The following is a 14,447-nucleotide window of genomic DNA, read 5'->3' as shown; positions in this document are numbered from 1 at the left end:
TGAGGATCTAATGTATAACATGATGACTATAGTTGATAACATAACTGACATTTGCTAAGTGACTACGTATTCTCACACACAAAAAAAGTAAATAATTGAGGTCTTGGGTGGTAGTAATCCTTTCACAATGTATACCTATATCAAAAATCATCACATTGCACTTTTAAAATATATTACAATTTTATTTGTCAATTATACCTCAATAAAACCAAAAAAAGTGTTTCTTTGGCATGGTGAGTGACTAAAGTTTGAAGGCATCATCAAATATTACGTTTGTTTGGCTTCATTTGAGAGTAAACACAGCTGGCTAGCAGTTAGCTCATCCACTGATTTGTATAATGAATGCTGGAGCTCTTTAAGCAATGAAAGTGTGTAGAGAGACCCTCACTGGGCTGTGTTGAGGTCATCAGCAGGCCTTAATCTGGTCGTGCAGATTGTACTGGAGGATTGTAGTGAGGCAGGTAAAATAAAATACTTTTGACAATTAAAAAAAGAAGAAGAAGAAGAAGAAGAAGAAGAAATAATGGCTGAAAATTTTCCCAAATTTGGTGAAAGGCCAAGAAGTTGAACCAACTCCAAACAAAATAAACCCAAAGAAATCAAAGCTAAGGCATATAATTATCAAACTTCTGAAAACTAAAGATGAAGAAGAAAATATTGAAAGGAGAAAGGAGGGGGTGCATGCCCAATAGGGAAGACCAATTTGAATGAAACCACTTGAAATGCTTTCCCCAAGGTCACTATTTCCATCACCACCAAAACGTTCCTTCATACCCCTTTGTTGTCAATCCTCTCCCCAGCTCCAGTCCTCAGCAACCACCGATTTCTTTTCTGTCCCTATAGTTTTGCCTACCCTGTCTTTTGAGCTTCATACTCATCTATCTTTTGTTTGGGTCAGGTTTAGAGTCCTCTTTTGTCTTCACGCGTTGAGAACTTTGAGTGATTCAAAACTTACTTAACCTCTCTGCGACTTAGATTCTCTCCATGAAAGGGGGGAATGATACTTTGCTAATTTCTCGGGGAGGTTAAATAAGATTAATGCCACAAAGGAGCCTACCAGGCTGGGTATACACGATAGATACGCATACGTGCTCAATGCATCATTAGTATCGGCTTCTCCGACGAAGTTGCATTTCTTCCAGAAGACCTGCACCTTCTGAGGATGGAGCATAGGGTTTCTAAATTGCCTGCCCACTTGATGGAGAAGAGCTGGCCTCCTCAGAGATTAGGAATCATTCTCCCCACCAGTCAGTGCTATATGCCTACACAACGCACCGGGCGAGAGACTACATAACACTTCCAATGACTGCGAGCTGAATTCTCAGTGTGTAGTACAAGTGAGTTTTGCAACCAACCAATTACTTCATGTGATGTGAATGCCTCAGGATCTCTAGTTAGCTTCAAGTTTAGGGGGCTGATTAATATCTGAAATAAAGATGGTTTCATTTCCAATCCTTTTGACTTAAAGGCAAAAATAAAGCATACTGTTATCTTGCAGCATATATGTCCTACTCCAATATGGTTACTCACGGACCTCCAGTTGTTTACAGTAACATACGAATTTTAGCCTCGTTTCACACCGGACAGATAGAGAGAGAGGTGGCCGACCCATTCACTCCTACATATTTTTGTATTCTGAGCTTCAGGTTTTCATACACTATTACCCACTAGCAATTTATAAAGTATTCTGAGAACACATGTGATATTGTAATGGATGCTTCTTCTCAATTTCTCTCTAGATGAACTAAACAAAAGTACCATAATAAAAGCCAACTGATAAGGATCACATTGCTCTCATGTCAAACATACATAAAAGAACTAAAATGTTGTGAAATCTGTCAGGCAGTTTTTACTAATCCTCTAACCTCCAGAGAAAGGGCTTGCAATAAGAATTACATTAGAATTATCACAGCTAGCAAATATTTTTGTAAATGCTAGAAGGATTTCAAGCTATACATACACCCTAGAAAGGCAGTAACTGTAACGCAAAGAAATTAAAATTACAACGGAGGTGTCATAGTAAGTGGAAAAGCTTTAAGTCTGTCTGGTGATAGAGGTAATAACGACTATGCAGGACACAGTGAAACAAAGGTTTCTTTCTCAAGAGCCAAAGTGCATGTGGGGCTGGCACTGTTTTGCTAAGGCGATGTACAGCTGTACTTGGTTATGGGAACATTAGTTAAGTGAGACCATAAAAAACAGCTGTATTTGAGATCACACAGGACCCTGTGCATTTTATCCCAGTGGCAGCCAATCAGAAATCTTGCTGACAGGCAAACATGTCCAAAACGAATGATCCCATTTAGATTAATTCCTCTTAATGCCGTACATAGGCCTACTTTCCTGGCATATCCTGAAGAGAGCAGGTCAGCTCCATTCACAAGCCGGAGATAGAAAATGCAAGCTTGATTACTTGATAAAAATACGACTATACTGGTAGAGAACGGAGAGTGCTCAGTCTGTAAAAATAAGGCTGGTGGGCTCTTCCCCAGCCCAGAGTTCAGCCATGAGGCACCCTGGAAACTCAGCACTCAGCCAGCAAGCGGTCTAGAGAAGAGATTTAACTGTGGCTCTGTCATTACTGTTTCAGCTCTTTGCTCTTTACCCAGTAACCCAATATATCCACACTCATTGCCACGAAACTTTGAAATGCCCTCCAACGCCTGGCTCTGGGGTTTGGGCCATAGGATGCTAACCAACATCACAGGCAAGGCTGCAATGTGCTTACTCGGCTGGGCTCGCTCGCCTTCTACCTCTGCCAAAGACATGAGCACATACCTGGGTTACCACTGGGTCCCGTGGGCTGACAGGAGACATGTGGAGCAGATCCATGAGCCAGACCAAGCTGAGGTCAGCGCCGCTGCCCAGCCAAGCCCAGCCTGGATCAGCCAACCTACAGACTCCTAAGCACAGAAGTGCTTCTCGCGGCGGCCGCTGCAATGGTCCAGTTACTTGTGATGCGGCATCACTGTGATCACAGGTAAGTGAAGCATCACTAGGGACCATGTGACCTTGGGCAAGCCCTTTCCTGCCTGTGCTCCACTCCTCATCTATACAGTGAGGGGAGCGGTGGAGGGCCTCTACAGCCTCTTCTAATGGTGTCTGGGATGAAAAGAGCGCCAGACTCCAGGTGCTCAGAGTTCCTCCAGGCCTAGAAGAAGGAGCTGGAAGAAACAGTCCAGCTGGCGCTGTGGGCAGGCAGAAAAGCCTTTACCCCCACTGATACGCTGTGAATGTTTGGGATGTGTCCACAACTATGTAAAAAGTCCATGACAGAAGAGGGGTCTGACAAACCCGGGCGCCAGTATTTCTTGAAAGCCAGCTCCCAAACAAAACTTGTTTTTCTATTGGTTGAAACCTGGACAAATAAGCAAGTCTGAAGACAGAATTGAAGAAAATGGAAATCTTTATTTTTAAACACTAGTACATTTTCAGGCTGTTTTAAAAAGGAAAAATCATATTAATTCAAAACTATGCATCAAAGCATATTTATTTAAACTCTAATTTTACAAACACATAATGAAAAAAAACATATTTTATAAATATCTACTCAGAATATGTATTATGAAAAAAAGTGTTTAAAAATAACAGCCCTGGATCTCCCTCTTTAAATATATAAAATTTCCATACAATTTATAAGAATTCTTTCTCAAGAGCCAAAAATTTCACAAAGGCCAACAACTCAGTTCTCATCAGACACAATCAAAAGTAATAGGGGTATAAAAAAATGTAAAAGCTCTGTACAAGGGAAATACAGATCGCACACGGGTAAATCTCATTACCATACATGCCATTTGTGTTTTAAAAATGTTTTATAAAAACTGCCATTGAAAACAAATAAGTGAGAGTCCTTCCCTGACTGTGGAAAACATATAAATTATCACCCTCCCACCTGGGTGTTGAGACTCCCACCTGGGGTTGGGGAGAGAAGTTTCCATGTGTTTCCTGCCAAGGGGCCTAAGCCACATGTGGGGACCCACCTTCTCTGGCAGTGGCTGTTTTGTATGGGTGACTCACTATTGTTTCATTTCACGTAGAAAAATCCTTTGGGATCATAGAAGATAATTGTTCACAAGTGAAAGCAAGACCAGGGGATGGCTTCAGACTGTTGTATCTAATTAATATGTGTATTTTGTGGTTTGGGCAACCAAGCTCTGGGAAGCCTCATTTTCCACTGTCAAGAGACACCCCGTCACCTACCGCAGTGAAACACACAGCACAGCCCCATGGCTGTCCCTTCATCTTCCCTCTTCCAGCCCAAGCTGCTCTGTTGCCTGCAGCGCATGCAAACTATTGTCTCTTCTGACATTTCTTCTGGAAAGAGCTCTTCAAAAAAGTGCGATACACGGGGTCATCCACGTATTCATTCTTAAACCTGGAGCTCAGCACTCTTTGTCTCTTTTTCTCCCCTTGGATTATGTCTGTTCCATAAAACGTGTCTTCAAATCGCATGTCAGAGGCTGTGGACTAAAATTAGCCAGTGTTACATTGCAGAAGGGCATGGCACTTGTCCATGACAAAAATGGACAAAGATCTGACCCAGGCAGCTGGGGGTGGGTCCTGAGGTCCGGTCGGCAGCCCAGGTGGAATGGCCCTATGCTGGCGGCTCTGGAATCTTCCTACCTGCTCCAGTCTCCTGCCTCCTTTCAACCCCCCTTGCTTCAGATCTCCAACCCCCAGGGACTTCCCCCCAACACAAGCAGGAGTATTCTCATTTAAATTTCCCTCACTCTCCATCTTTCCTCTGGCTCCTGCCCAACCAGATTTTTGAGAAATGTGTTAAGTCCTCTCTAATTCACCCCTATTCCTCTTTACTCTGAGCCTCTGCCCCTGCAGCCTCCCGGAAACTGTCCTTGCTCAAGTCCTAGGTTCCCACAACACTTTTATACCCTAAATTTAGTTGGCTATGCTGTCACCTATTGCTATAAGCCGTCTTCTCGGCCATAAGCCCTTCCTCCTGCTCTTGTTCCTCCTCTGGCTGCTCACTGTTGATGTCTCAGGGGTTCCTTTTTCTTCACTATTTGCTCAACTCTGATGCCCCCGGGGTTCTGCATTTGGCCTCCTCCTCTGCACATATGTTCCCTAGGCCTCACACCCACACGTATGGCTTCAATTCCTGCATCTACTCCCAGGATGCTGACCTCTCTCACTCCAGTCCAGACCTCCTCCTGTGCTCAAGCCTGCATGTCTAACTGCCCAATGGGCATCTGAGTGTTTATCATAGAGGCACTTCGACTCGTCCTGTCCTAAATTGAACTCAGTCTTTCTTCTCCATTGCTGGCCTTCCTATATTCCATAAATAGCACATCTATCGCCATCCATTTAGCTCCACTGATGGGAAAACTAAGTCACAGTAAACTCCCCCTGCCCCACCCTGTCCAGGACCCCTCCCTACCTGAAGCCCTCCATCTTTTCTTCTTTATCCCTAGGGACCCCTCAGTGCAGGCCCTCACACTTCCTGTCCTAAAGCACTGCAACAACTGCTACACCCCCAGGCTATTTTCTACAGAACCACTAGAAGAAGTTATCTAAAAACTTCCTACTGTGTTTCCCCGAAAATAAGACCTAGCTGGACAATCAGCTCTAATGCGTCTTTCGGAGCAAAAATTAATATAAGACCTGATCTAATTTTACTACAATATAAGACTCAGTCTTATATAATATAATGTAATGGGGAGAAACTCATCCCTGCCACTGCCTGCATTCTATTTCACTGACATATAAAGGACATACATGCCATTACATTATATTATATAATTTGTATGTCTGAAATTTTTGCTCCAAAAGACGCATTAGAGCTGATTGCCCAGCTAGGTCTTATTTTCGGGGAAACACAGTATGTAGGACTACTTACAATCTTTCAACAGCCCTACTGCCTTCAAGGTAACATCCAAGATCCCTCGGCTGGTCCTACATAACCTGGCATAATCCCACCCCATGCTCTGGTCAGACTCAACTGTTTGCAGGTCCTGGCCACACTTTACTGGCTCGTTCATGCTTTTCTGTCTTTAGAGGTGCTGTTTTGTTTGCATGGAAGATATTCCTTCTCTGCCACAGGCAAACTTGAGGGCCCTGCTGTTGGGTTCCTTTATATGTCAGTGAAATAGAATGCAGGCAGTGGCCGGGATGAGGGGCAGCTAAGTTTCTCCCCATCAGGGGTTCCTTGAAACACTGAGGGTGAGGATATTAGGGACTAATACTGAATTTTATACATTTTCTCAACACCAAGCAACATGCCCAGCACTAGGTCACAGCTCAGTAAGCGTTAGCTGGAGGAAGGAGTGTGGGCCTTTTCTGTTATGCTGAGGTAAAGTCTACATTATAAAGCATTATTTTTGCTTCCTAATTCCCTACTATTTTGCCTCCTAAAATGTGTTCCCAACTGGTTTTCACTGAGTTGGATCACTTCAAATACACCAATGTGCAGTGCATCTTACTGTGTCACTGAGGCCACCTCCCTTAGTTGGTGACAAAGGCAGAGTCCAGCTTTTAGGGCTTGAAAACACATCGTCAATCATGAAGAAGAGACAAACAATGGAATAGTTACAAAGAAGCTTGGAAACTACAAAATGGACCCAAGGGCACAGCTGGATGTGTTTCCTGCCAGTTAGGAGCCGGTTATCCAGGGTAACCGACGGCCTCCACAGGCCACCAGACACTACCCTTGTTTCGCTCGGGAGACCACAGGTTGTTTGGGCATTCTCTGCCATTAGGAGAAAACACTTGTTTCATTCATTCTTGTCAAAGTACTTCCTCTGAGTAATCTTTCCCTTTTGTAAGTGCTAAAGTTATCAAAGGAGAAAATAAAACATCTATGAAACTGTTGCCACCGTGTGAGAACAGCAAAAGTCAGCCTCTCAAACACAGTAATAAAACCGATTTACCAATAGCTCTAGTTAATTATGCACCGTTGCTATGGTTATTCTGTGAGACAATAAAAGGTAATGGGGCTGTTTCTGAAGTTAGTGGGAAAGAACTCAGCACAATCACCGAGGTGGACTGCTGACTCTCTTGAAAAATTTCTTCCCAAGTCAGTGTGTGTCTGGGTGAGCACAAGTCATTAAAACACGAAGGCCTCCCAGCGAGGGCTGCTAACCCACCCCTCCTTAAAATACACAAAAGAGATTTCTCTGGTCATAAAATATCTTCCATCAATGAGTTTTTCAATTAGATTTGTTTCACCAACTGGAAAAAAAAATGGCAGTTTTAGACAGACTAACCAAGGGCCAGAGGGTTACACACCAACCTAAGGAAAAGCCGGTTTGCTACAATAGAATCGCGTAAGTTTTTGATTCAATAAAAACTGAGGTGGTGAGCTGGATTTAGTGACTGTGAACCTTTGTTCCTGAAAATATTTTCTACTAGGCTCAACTGTTTGACATAACAGGCTACATTCAGAGTATTTATGTGATTTTTCACTGCCATTTTCTCATTAAAATTTTTTTGAGAATTAAAAAAAATTGTTGAATGTTGGTGTAATTGTTCAGAGAAATGGACCTTAAAAAACTCAGGAGCTGAGTTCAAACAAAGCTACATGGGAAAGCACCCTGGTATTGGAACCAAATCTATTGTGGAACAAAGAGATTGTGATCAGAGCAGAAAGCAAAAATATTTCTTTTACTGTGATTAGGAAGTAGCATTTGAAATTTGCAAGACCCAGCTGATACTGTTTCCCTGAAAATAAGACCTAGCTGGACCACCAGCTCTAATGCGTCTTTTGGAGCAAAAATTAATATAAGACCAGGTATATTATTATATTATATTATATTATATTATATTATATTATATTATATTATATTATAATCATATTATATTGTATTATATAAGACCCGGTCTTATATTATAGTAAAATAAGACCGGGTCTTATATCAATTTTTGCTCCAAAAGACGCTTTAGAGCCGATGCTCCAACTAGGTCTTATTTTTGCAGAAACACGGTAGGATGCTTAACCATACATGGATTTTAAAAAGTCAAAAGACCTGAGAGACTTTCAGAGGGCAACCTACTCCATTTTCCATCCTCGAAATCTCTAGATAATTAAAAACAAATGTTTTTTTTTAATTAAAAAGAAAAAAAGGAGGTAGGAGAGGGGAGAGGAGGGAGAACCCATAGAAGACAGGAGCATAGATGAGAGGCAACCATCTCCAGTTGCTTGGAAAGATAGTTGTTCTCAAGAGATTTCAAGACCTAGAACACTGACAAAACAATTATTCAGGTTTTTAGGTCTTTGTTAGGATTTAGCAGCTATCTTCACAATAGGAATATTTGATTTTCTCTTTCCCTGCAGTTTATCATCGGTGGTTAATCTACTTTACAGCGAGTGGTCCCCTCTGTGACCCTGTGGGTGGGTAGCAGTACTATTACTATCACTCCTCTTCTGACTACTTCACTTTGAAGGACCTTCCTGTCAAGGATGCAGCTGAGAAGGAAAGTCAATTCACACCTGATACAGTTGTCTATTCTCAGGATCCCACCTGATAGGAAACGAGTCATATACACAACTGAACATTTTAGGAAACCCATGGTTTTCCCAAATCAATCCATGGTAACTCTGTCACTGCAGAAAGATGTATCATAAGTACGCACGATCTTGTTAGTAGAAGCAACTAACTCAAAGTAAGGGTGCCATTTATTCAGAAAAAAAATTTCATTTTCATCAGAAAAATCCCATTCATTCAAATTTCCCTGTTTGGTATTTATCATTTTGCAGATGCAGTAGATGAAATTCTAAATGAGTAAAACTGACTTCATTTCAGGGTCCACTAAATATTTTATGACACAATAATGAAAACTAAGTTATTGTGAATTATATTTTTTAACTTCAGCTTTGATTATTTTTCCATGTTTATTTGTCTTTTAACAGTATGTATATAGGGCTTGAAACTAATAGCATTTTCGTTTTTACAAAACTGCTTTAGTATTCCCACAACTAATATTTGGGCTTTCTTTATTCCTTTTGTTATAAAAGTGAGAGCTTTGTTTAATTATGAACTGATACAAACATTAATGAACTTCTGACAAGTTATTAAGCTTTTTAGGTCTTTGTTAGACCTGTAACAGAAGAAAGGAAGAGAAGTTAACTTCCCCATTAGCTAAGTTAATCAGTATATGATAAGGCTATAGGAAACCACACGTTCACTTACGCCGAGTCCCCTCTAATTTACTACCGTGTTTCCCCGGAAATAAGACCTAGCTGGACCATCAGCTCTAATGCATCTTTTGGAGCAAAAATTAATATAAGACCCGGTCTTATTTTACTATAATATAAGACCGGGTCTTATATAATATAACATAATATAACATAATATAATACTGGGTCTTATATTAATTTTTGCTCCAAAAGACGCATTAGAGCTGATTGTCCGGCTAGGTCTTATTTTTGGAGAAACACGGTACTAAAAACTTTTCCTTTAATATTGCTTCTCCTCACAAGACTGTAAACGCCTGATGGCTCTCCGTATGCGCCCAATGCCTTGCATACACAGAGCACATATTCAACAATTATTTTCTGTATGCCAATAAATGGCAACACAAAGAAGCATCATCTGACCTCATTAGAAAGAAGCATAAGGAACCTATTGTGGTTTCCCTGTTTTGGGTCAAATAAGGGAAAAGTTGCATTGGCTTTCTTCAAAATCAATCCAGAAGCCTAAGCATGTTTCCTGCTGGACTTGGGAAACAGCAGGAGAGGATAAGGGAATCACAGGGCAGATCCCCGAATGGCATTAGGCAGCACTTACAAAACGAGCTTTCACTCTCTTGGGTAACTCTTCGTCCAAAGTGTATATGTCCTCTCTCTTCATTGCTATCTGGGATCCATCTTCAAATTCAACCTAATGAAAAATAAGACATCATGATAGATATTAAAAAACAAACAAGCACTGACCAATTTTTTCAGGGTTCCAACTAACTACATTAAAAAGGAGGAAGCAGAATAAACGAGGGAAGGAAGGAGAAACAGCTAACAGCCAAGGAAGGAAGAAAAGGCCTTTCCCGTATCAAACTAAGAACAAAAGATGTTTTCATACAAGCTAAAATTCTTGAAAATGAGTGTCTTGGAATATGTGACATGAAAACTTTATCCCCAAAGCACAAAGGAAAGTAGCTGTTGCTCAAATAATTTCTCAGAACCTGAGACTGTGGCCAATTTAGCAGTAAGACAGGCTGGGACCACCGTTTGTTTCTTTAAGAGGCTCTGACAACATAAAAGGGAGGACTGTTTCTTTACAAGAAAGAAATGATATCTTGACATTTGTATAATAATCCTCCCAGAAAAAATAATTTCACATGTTCTTACAGAGCTTTAACATTCAAAACTCACTTTTGTCAAATTCAACCAAGTGGCCAGGAAAACCCCAGGTTCCAGCCTCATTATATGTAAACCACACTAATGTGCAAAAATATAATATTATTACTCAAAATAAAAATGCTTAAAACTTTTTCAAGTTTATCAAATGGCAGCAATAATTTCATAAAGTTTCACCCTCCCCCCCCACATTTTAGATTTTGTCAGAGAAAACGGTATAGGTGACACTGGCTACCAGACCTCTAGAGCATCTAGGAGAAATTCATCAAATGCCCTATTCAAAGGGATTGTTCTTAGTTCAGGTTCAATCCCACGTGAACTCTTCTAGGAGAAAACAACAAAAGGGATGCAAACAGGGTAGAATATCTAATAGTCCTAACTCTCAACCATTGATGATATTTTTGAAGTCCCTACTTGTCTGTCTGTCTGAATTCTTTACTTTTAAGAAATACAAGTATGCTTGTACTTGTAGTTAAAAGGTAAATTAATGCATGGAGGTGAGATCTATGTTAATAAAAAATATTATAATTAAATATATAATTAGACTTTTTATCCATGTCCGGCTCATGTTTGATTAAGCTGAAACAAAAGGATGGAATTAGGTGTCAGCCACAGGAAAACTCTCCCTGTTACTTCCCAGAAGGCTGAGGTGAGAAGGTTTTTCTTCCTGGCCTTGTTTGAGCAGGACGGTTTCTTCAATATTTAATTAGGCCAAGCTGTCATCTCCTTTATAGAATTTGATCACATTGCTAGAACCACTTGTACCTAACTTTTTGCTGTTTTAGATAATTTGAAAATTCTAAAAGAGAAAAAAGGCAATTATAAAACTAAAAGAGAGTATGCTACAGTGACCAACTGTCCTGGTTTGCTGGGGACCGAGGGGTCTCCCAGGATGCAGGACTTTCAAGGCTAAAATCAGGACTGTCCCTGGCAAGCAGACATGGTTGTTCACTGTAGCGGGGACAGAGCTGAGAGCAAATTCTGGCCTTTCTCTTTACCAGCTGTGTGCTCTTAAAAAAATTATTAAATTCAGTGAGCCCTTTTGCCCTCGTTTGTAAAATAAGAGTAAAAAAGACCTATCTAATAGGGCTACTGTAAGGGTCAAAACATGGATGTACTTAGGATACTTATCACGGTGCAGTAGGTATTTTAGTTACGCCTGTTTGTGTAAATGTCTTTGCTTATTCAATGGTGAGGTTGAATAATTAGACATAAAACACAAAATGATCTCAAAAGGCCACTTGGTTTAATGAGGAATTTTAAACTACTTGTACTTGAGAGACAATTTTAATATTAGTTTTAACTTTTTCATTAAGTCTATAAATATGCCCATAGTTCTATGTTGATAGACGATCATAAATTCAACTGAAGTTAACACACTTATTACTAATTAGCCTGAATTGCGACATCCTCATTATGATAATTTTATAATGTAGCAAATAACTCTGCTACATGTGAGATGCTTCACTTTTGCATTTATTGTTTAATTAATGTAATTATTTTCTGTTGAATGATGTAATCATGCTTCTTTCCTAGGAGTCTCCAGTATTACCAGGCTGTCTTATGATTTTAGTCTAACTTTGGACATTCTGATGCAAAGGAGATCCAGCACCTACTCTATTAATCTGCAACTTAACATTGTCATTAATACAAAGAGGAAAATGGCCTAAAGGCCATTTTACATGCACACACACACACACACACACACACACACACACACACGCTCCCCCCCATTCCCCACTGCCTTGGGTTTTTCTAGACCTGAAAAAAATGTCCCCGCCTTGTTTTCCAAACTTCTTTGAACACTTTTGATTATACTGTGCTCCAGTTCCTGATGCAGTGTCCTATAACGTACTCTTCCATTTAAGCCCTTGCCCCTTATCGGTCTTCGAATACCTCTGCTGAAACTGGCAATCTTATCATTCTTAAGCTGTTTTTAACTTAACAGCCTGAGCCTTTTGCTTTTTCTCCCTTTACTTCAATCTTCCTGTTTAAAGTCTTTTTGAAGGAATATAAATGCACTTGTGCAGTCCATGTTGTTTTCCTTATTGGCGTTTAACTCAATCTCATTTTTGATAGGGATACAATTCATTTTTAATTGTATACAGACTCTTTAACAGAATGTAGAGCTCCCTAATGAACGGAATGCCCAGCGGATAGCTGTACTTTTCATTAAACAAGCACTCCTTTAGTTCGGGTGTATGAATGTCCACATCTGTACCAGTGCACTATTAGCTTAGCTTTGCTGAGACGCCCAATGGGGTATGTCTCTCAGGCAAAAGCCACCAATTCAGGGGCTGTTGGTTGATGAACTGGCATTATTGTCTTGCCTTATGGTGAGACAAACAAGCCAGTTAGTCTCTTCCCGTATAATGAAAACACAGGAAAGCAGCCTCACATCCAGTTGCTTATCTTTCCAGTCTAACAACAGTCTTACCATTCATCAAATGTTGTTAGGGTTTCCCAGTGTCAAACATGGCAATAAAACTCCAATATCTGGGTGCTCAGACATCAAATCTTTGCCTCTTTTATAAAATAAGAAGTGCCAAACTGATGTGACTTATTGATCAGTAACACACTGGATATACCGTCTGCCCTCTGGCTCCTCCTGTCCAGCTCAGCAAGCATCACACACCAGGCAGCACTCACCTGGTACATGTGGGCAACGTTCAGTCCCAGGTATTTGGCCCCATACAGCTTGCCATCGGGCCACTTGACTTGGACGACTTCTCCCTCGGCGGGAGGGCCCAGCTTCACACAGTCTCGGCTCTACGGAATAAACAGAGACAGGCTTTTCAAGGCAAGTGTCTAAGTGACTGTATTTAGAACTTAGCAAATGATGAACTCCTGGCAATTAAAAGGAGTTATTGCCTCTGTGTTTTATGGATTATGATCTTCCATGGGTGTTCAGGGGAAGAGCTATGAGCCAAAGGAGTACTTAAAGATTCAGCCTACATCATAAAGTTGCAAAGGAACCACCATAATCCAGGCAGGGAAAAACAGCAGCATTTACACATTTGCTATCTGACAAAGAATTGTTCAGACGATGAGTAAAATATGCATAAAAACTGCTTTAGCTGAGAAATAGACCAGCTAAAGATTTATAACACCTGACATTTATGTAGCATTTTGCAGTTAACAAAATGCTTTAACATACATCTCATTTGATTCTCATAATCACTCCATGAAGTAGGCAGATTATTAATTATCCCATTTTATGGACAAGGAAACTGAGCCTCTGAGGTAGCTCCTTGAAATTGTCATTACTGCTGGAGGAGTGAGGCTGAATAGGAGAATTAAGAGCAGAGGACACCCAGGTAAGAAGTGGGGTGGGGAAAGACGTATAGTGAGGTGGGAGCTGGTAGGCCCCGATGAAGAAACAGAGAAAAGGAACGCAGGGAGCTTCTGTAGCATGGCTGGTGAGGCTGGGAGCGATGTGTCCTCTTTGGCAGGACTCTTCTGAAGACCCTTGGACCTCCCCCAACAAGCACTCTTCTGCCAGCACCTCCCATTAAGTGACTGGCCCAGTTCCTTCCACAGGTAATCACTGTGACAGCCATAACCAGTCTGCGCACTTCAAGTCTTGTACTCAACACTGCCTCTCCCGGAGGCAGTAATTTAGAGCACATTTCCCATTCGTTCATCCTGGAAGGTACTTTTTTGGAATAGAGGAAGGGGTACGGGTAAAATCAGAGAACATTTTTACAGCCATAGTTTGTAAACTCTTAAATTTATGTGTTCAGTATGGCACAATAACATTTTAATACAAAGGAATTAAATACTTGACTACTTTGGTAAGATTTTTGCATTTTTAGCAATTCGTGTTTTGCTAATACTCGTATTTTACTGATGAAGCCAATCTGACTGTCTGAAATGCACACTTGACCAATTAAGCTACAAATGCAGACAGGGCATGGTTCTGTGGTTTAGACGAGAGGCACACACAGGAAATATTTAGTTGTTTATGATGAGAAATCCACCATGTATTACTTTCCATTATTAATAGAAATCCTGCATTTTAAGAGAGCCGCCATTCTATCGTTGGGGTCGGCGTACATGTGAAAGGCTCAACTGTTCATTTTTCTCTCTACAGGCTATGCTTCCATTTAGAGCTATAAGCAAAGAAAAAAACTGTGTGCTC

At 40.8% G+C, this 14,447-nt stretch overlaps 1 protein-coding gene across 4 annotated transcripts in view; it reads right to left on the bottom strand.

Annotated features, from left to right (window-relative positions):
* Window positions 1–3,388: 3,388 nt before the first annotated feature.
* The window catches only part of KDM4C (lysine demethylase 4C), a 383,956-nt gene continuing 372,897 nt past the window's right edge, over window positions 3,389–14,447 (bottom strand). For all 4 annotated transcript variants that reach the window (XM_088793095.1, XM_019727138.3, XM_088793096.1 and 1 more), the window contains 3 exons: window positions 12,956–13,075; window positions 9,741–9,833; window positions 3,389–4,467 (listed from right to left, as the gene is read on the bottom strand). In XM_088793095.1, the coding sequence (XP_088649221.1) occupies window positions 4,291–4,467; window positions 9,741–9,833; window positions 12,956–13,075 (390 nt within the window). In that variant the 3' untranslated portion in view covers window positions 3,389–4,290. The remainder of the gene's footprint in view (window positions 4,468–9,740; window positions 9,834–12,955; window positions 13,076–14,447) is intronic.

The sequence above is a fragment of the Rhinolophus sinicus genome, chromosome 16, assembly GCF_057876585.1.
Source record: "Rhinolophus sinicus isolate RSI-liver-muscle chromosome 16, RSI-T2T, whole genome shotgun sequence".
Classification (NCBI taxonomy): Eukaryota; Metazoa; Chordata; class Mammalia; order Chiroptera; family Rhinolophidae; genus Rhinolophus; species Rhinolophus sinicus.
This window is presented reverse-complemented; position numbering and strand designations above follow the sequence as displayed.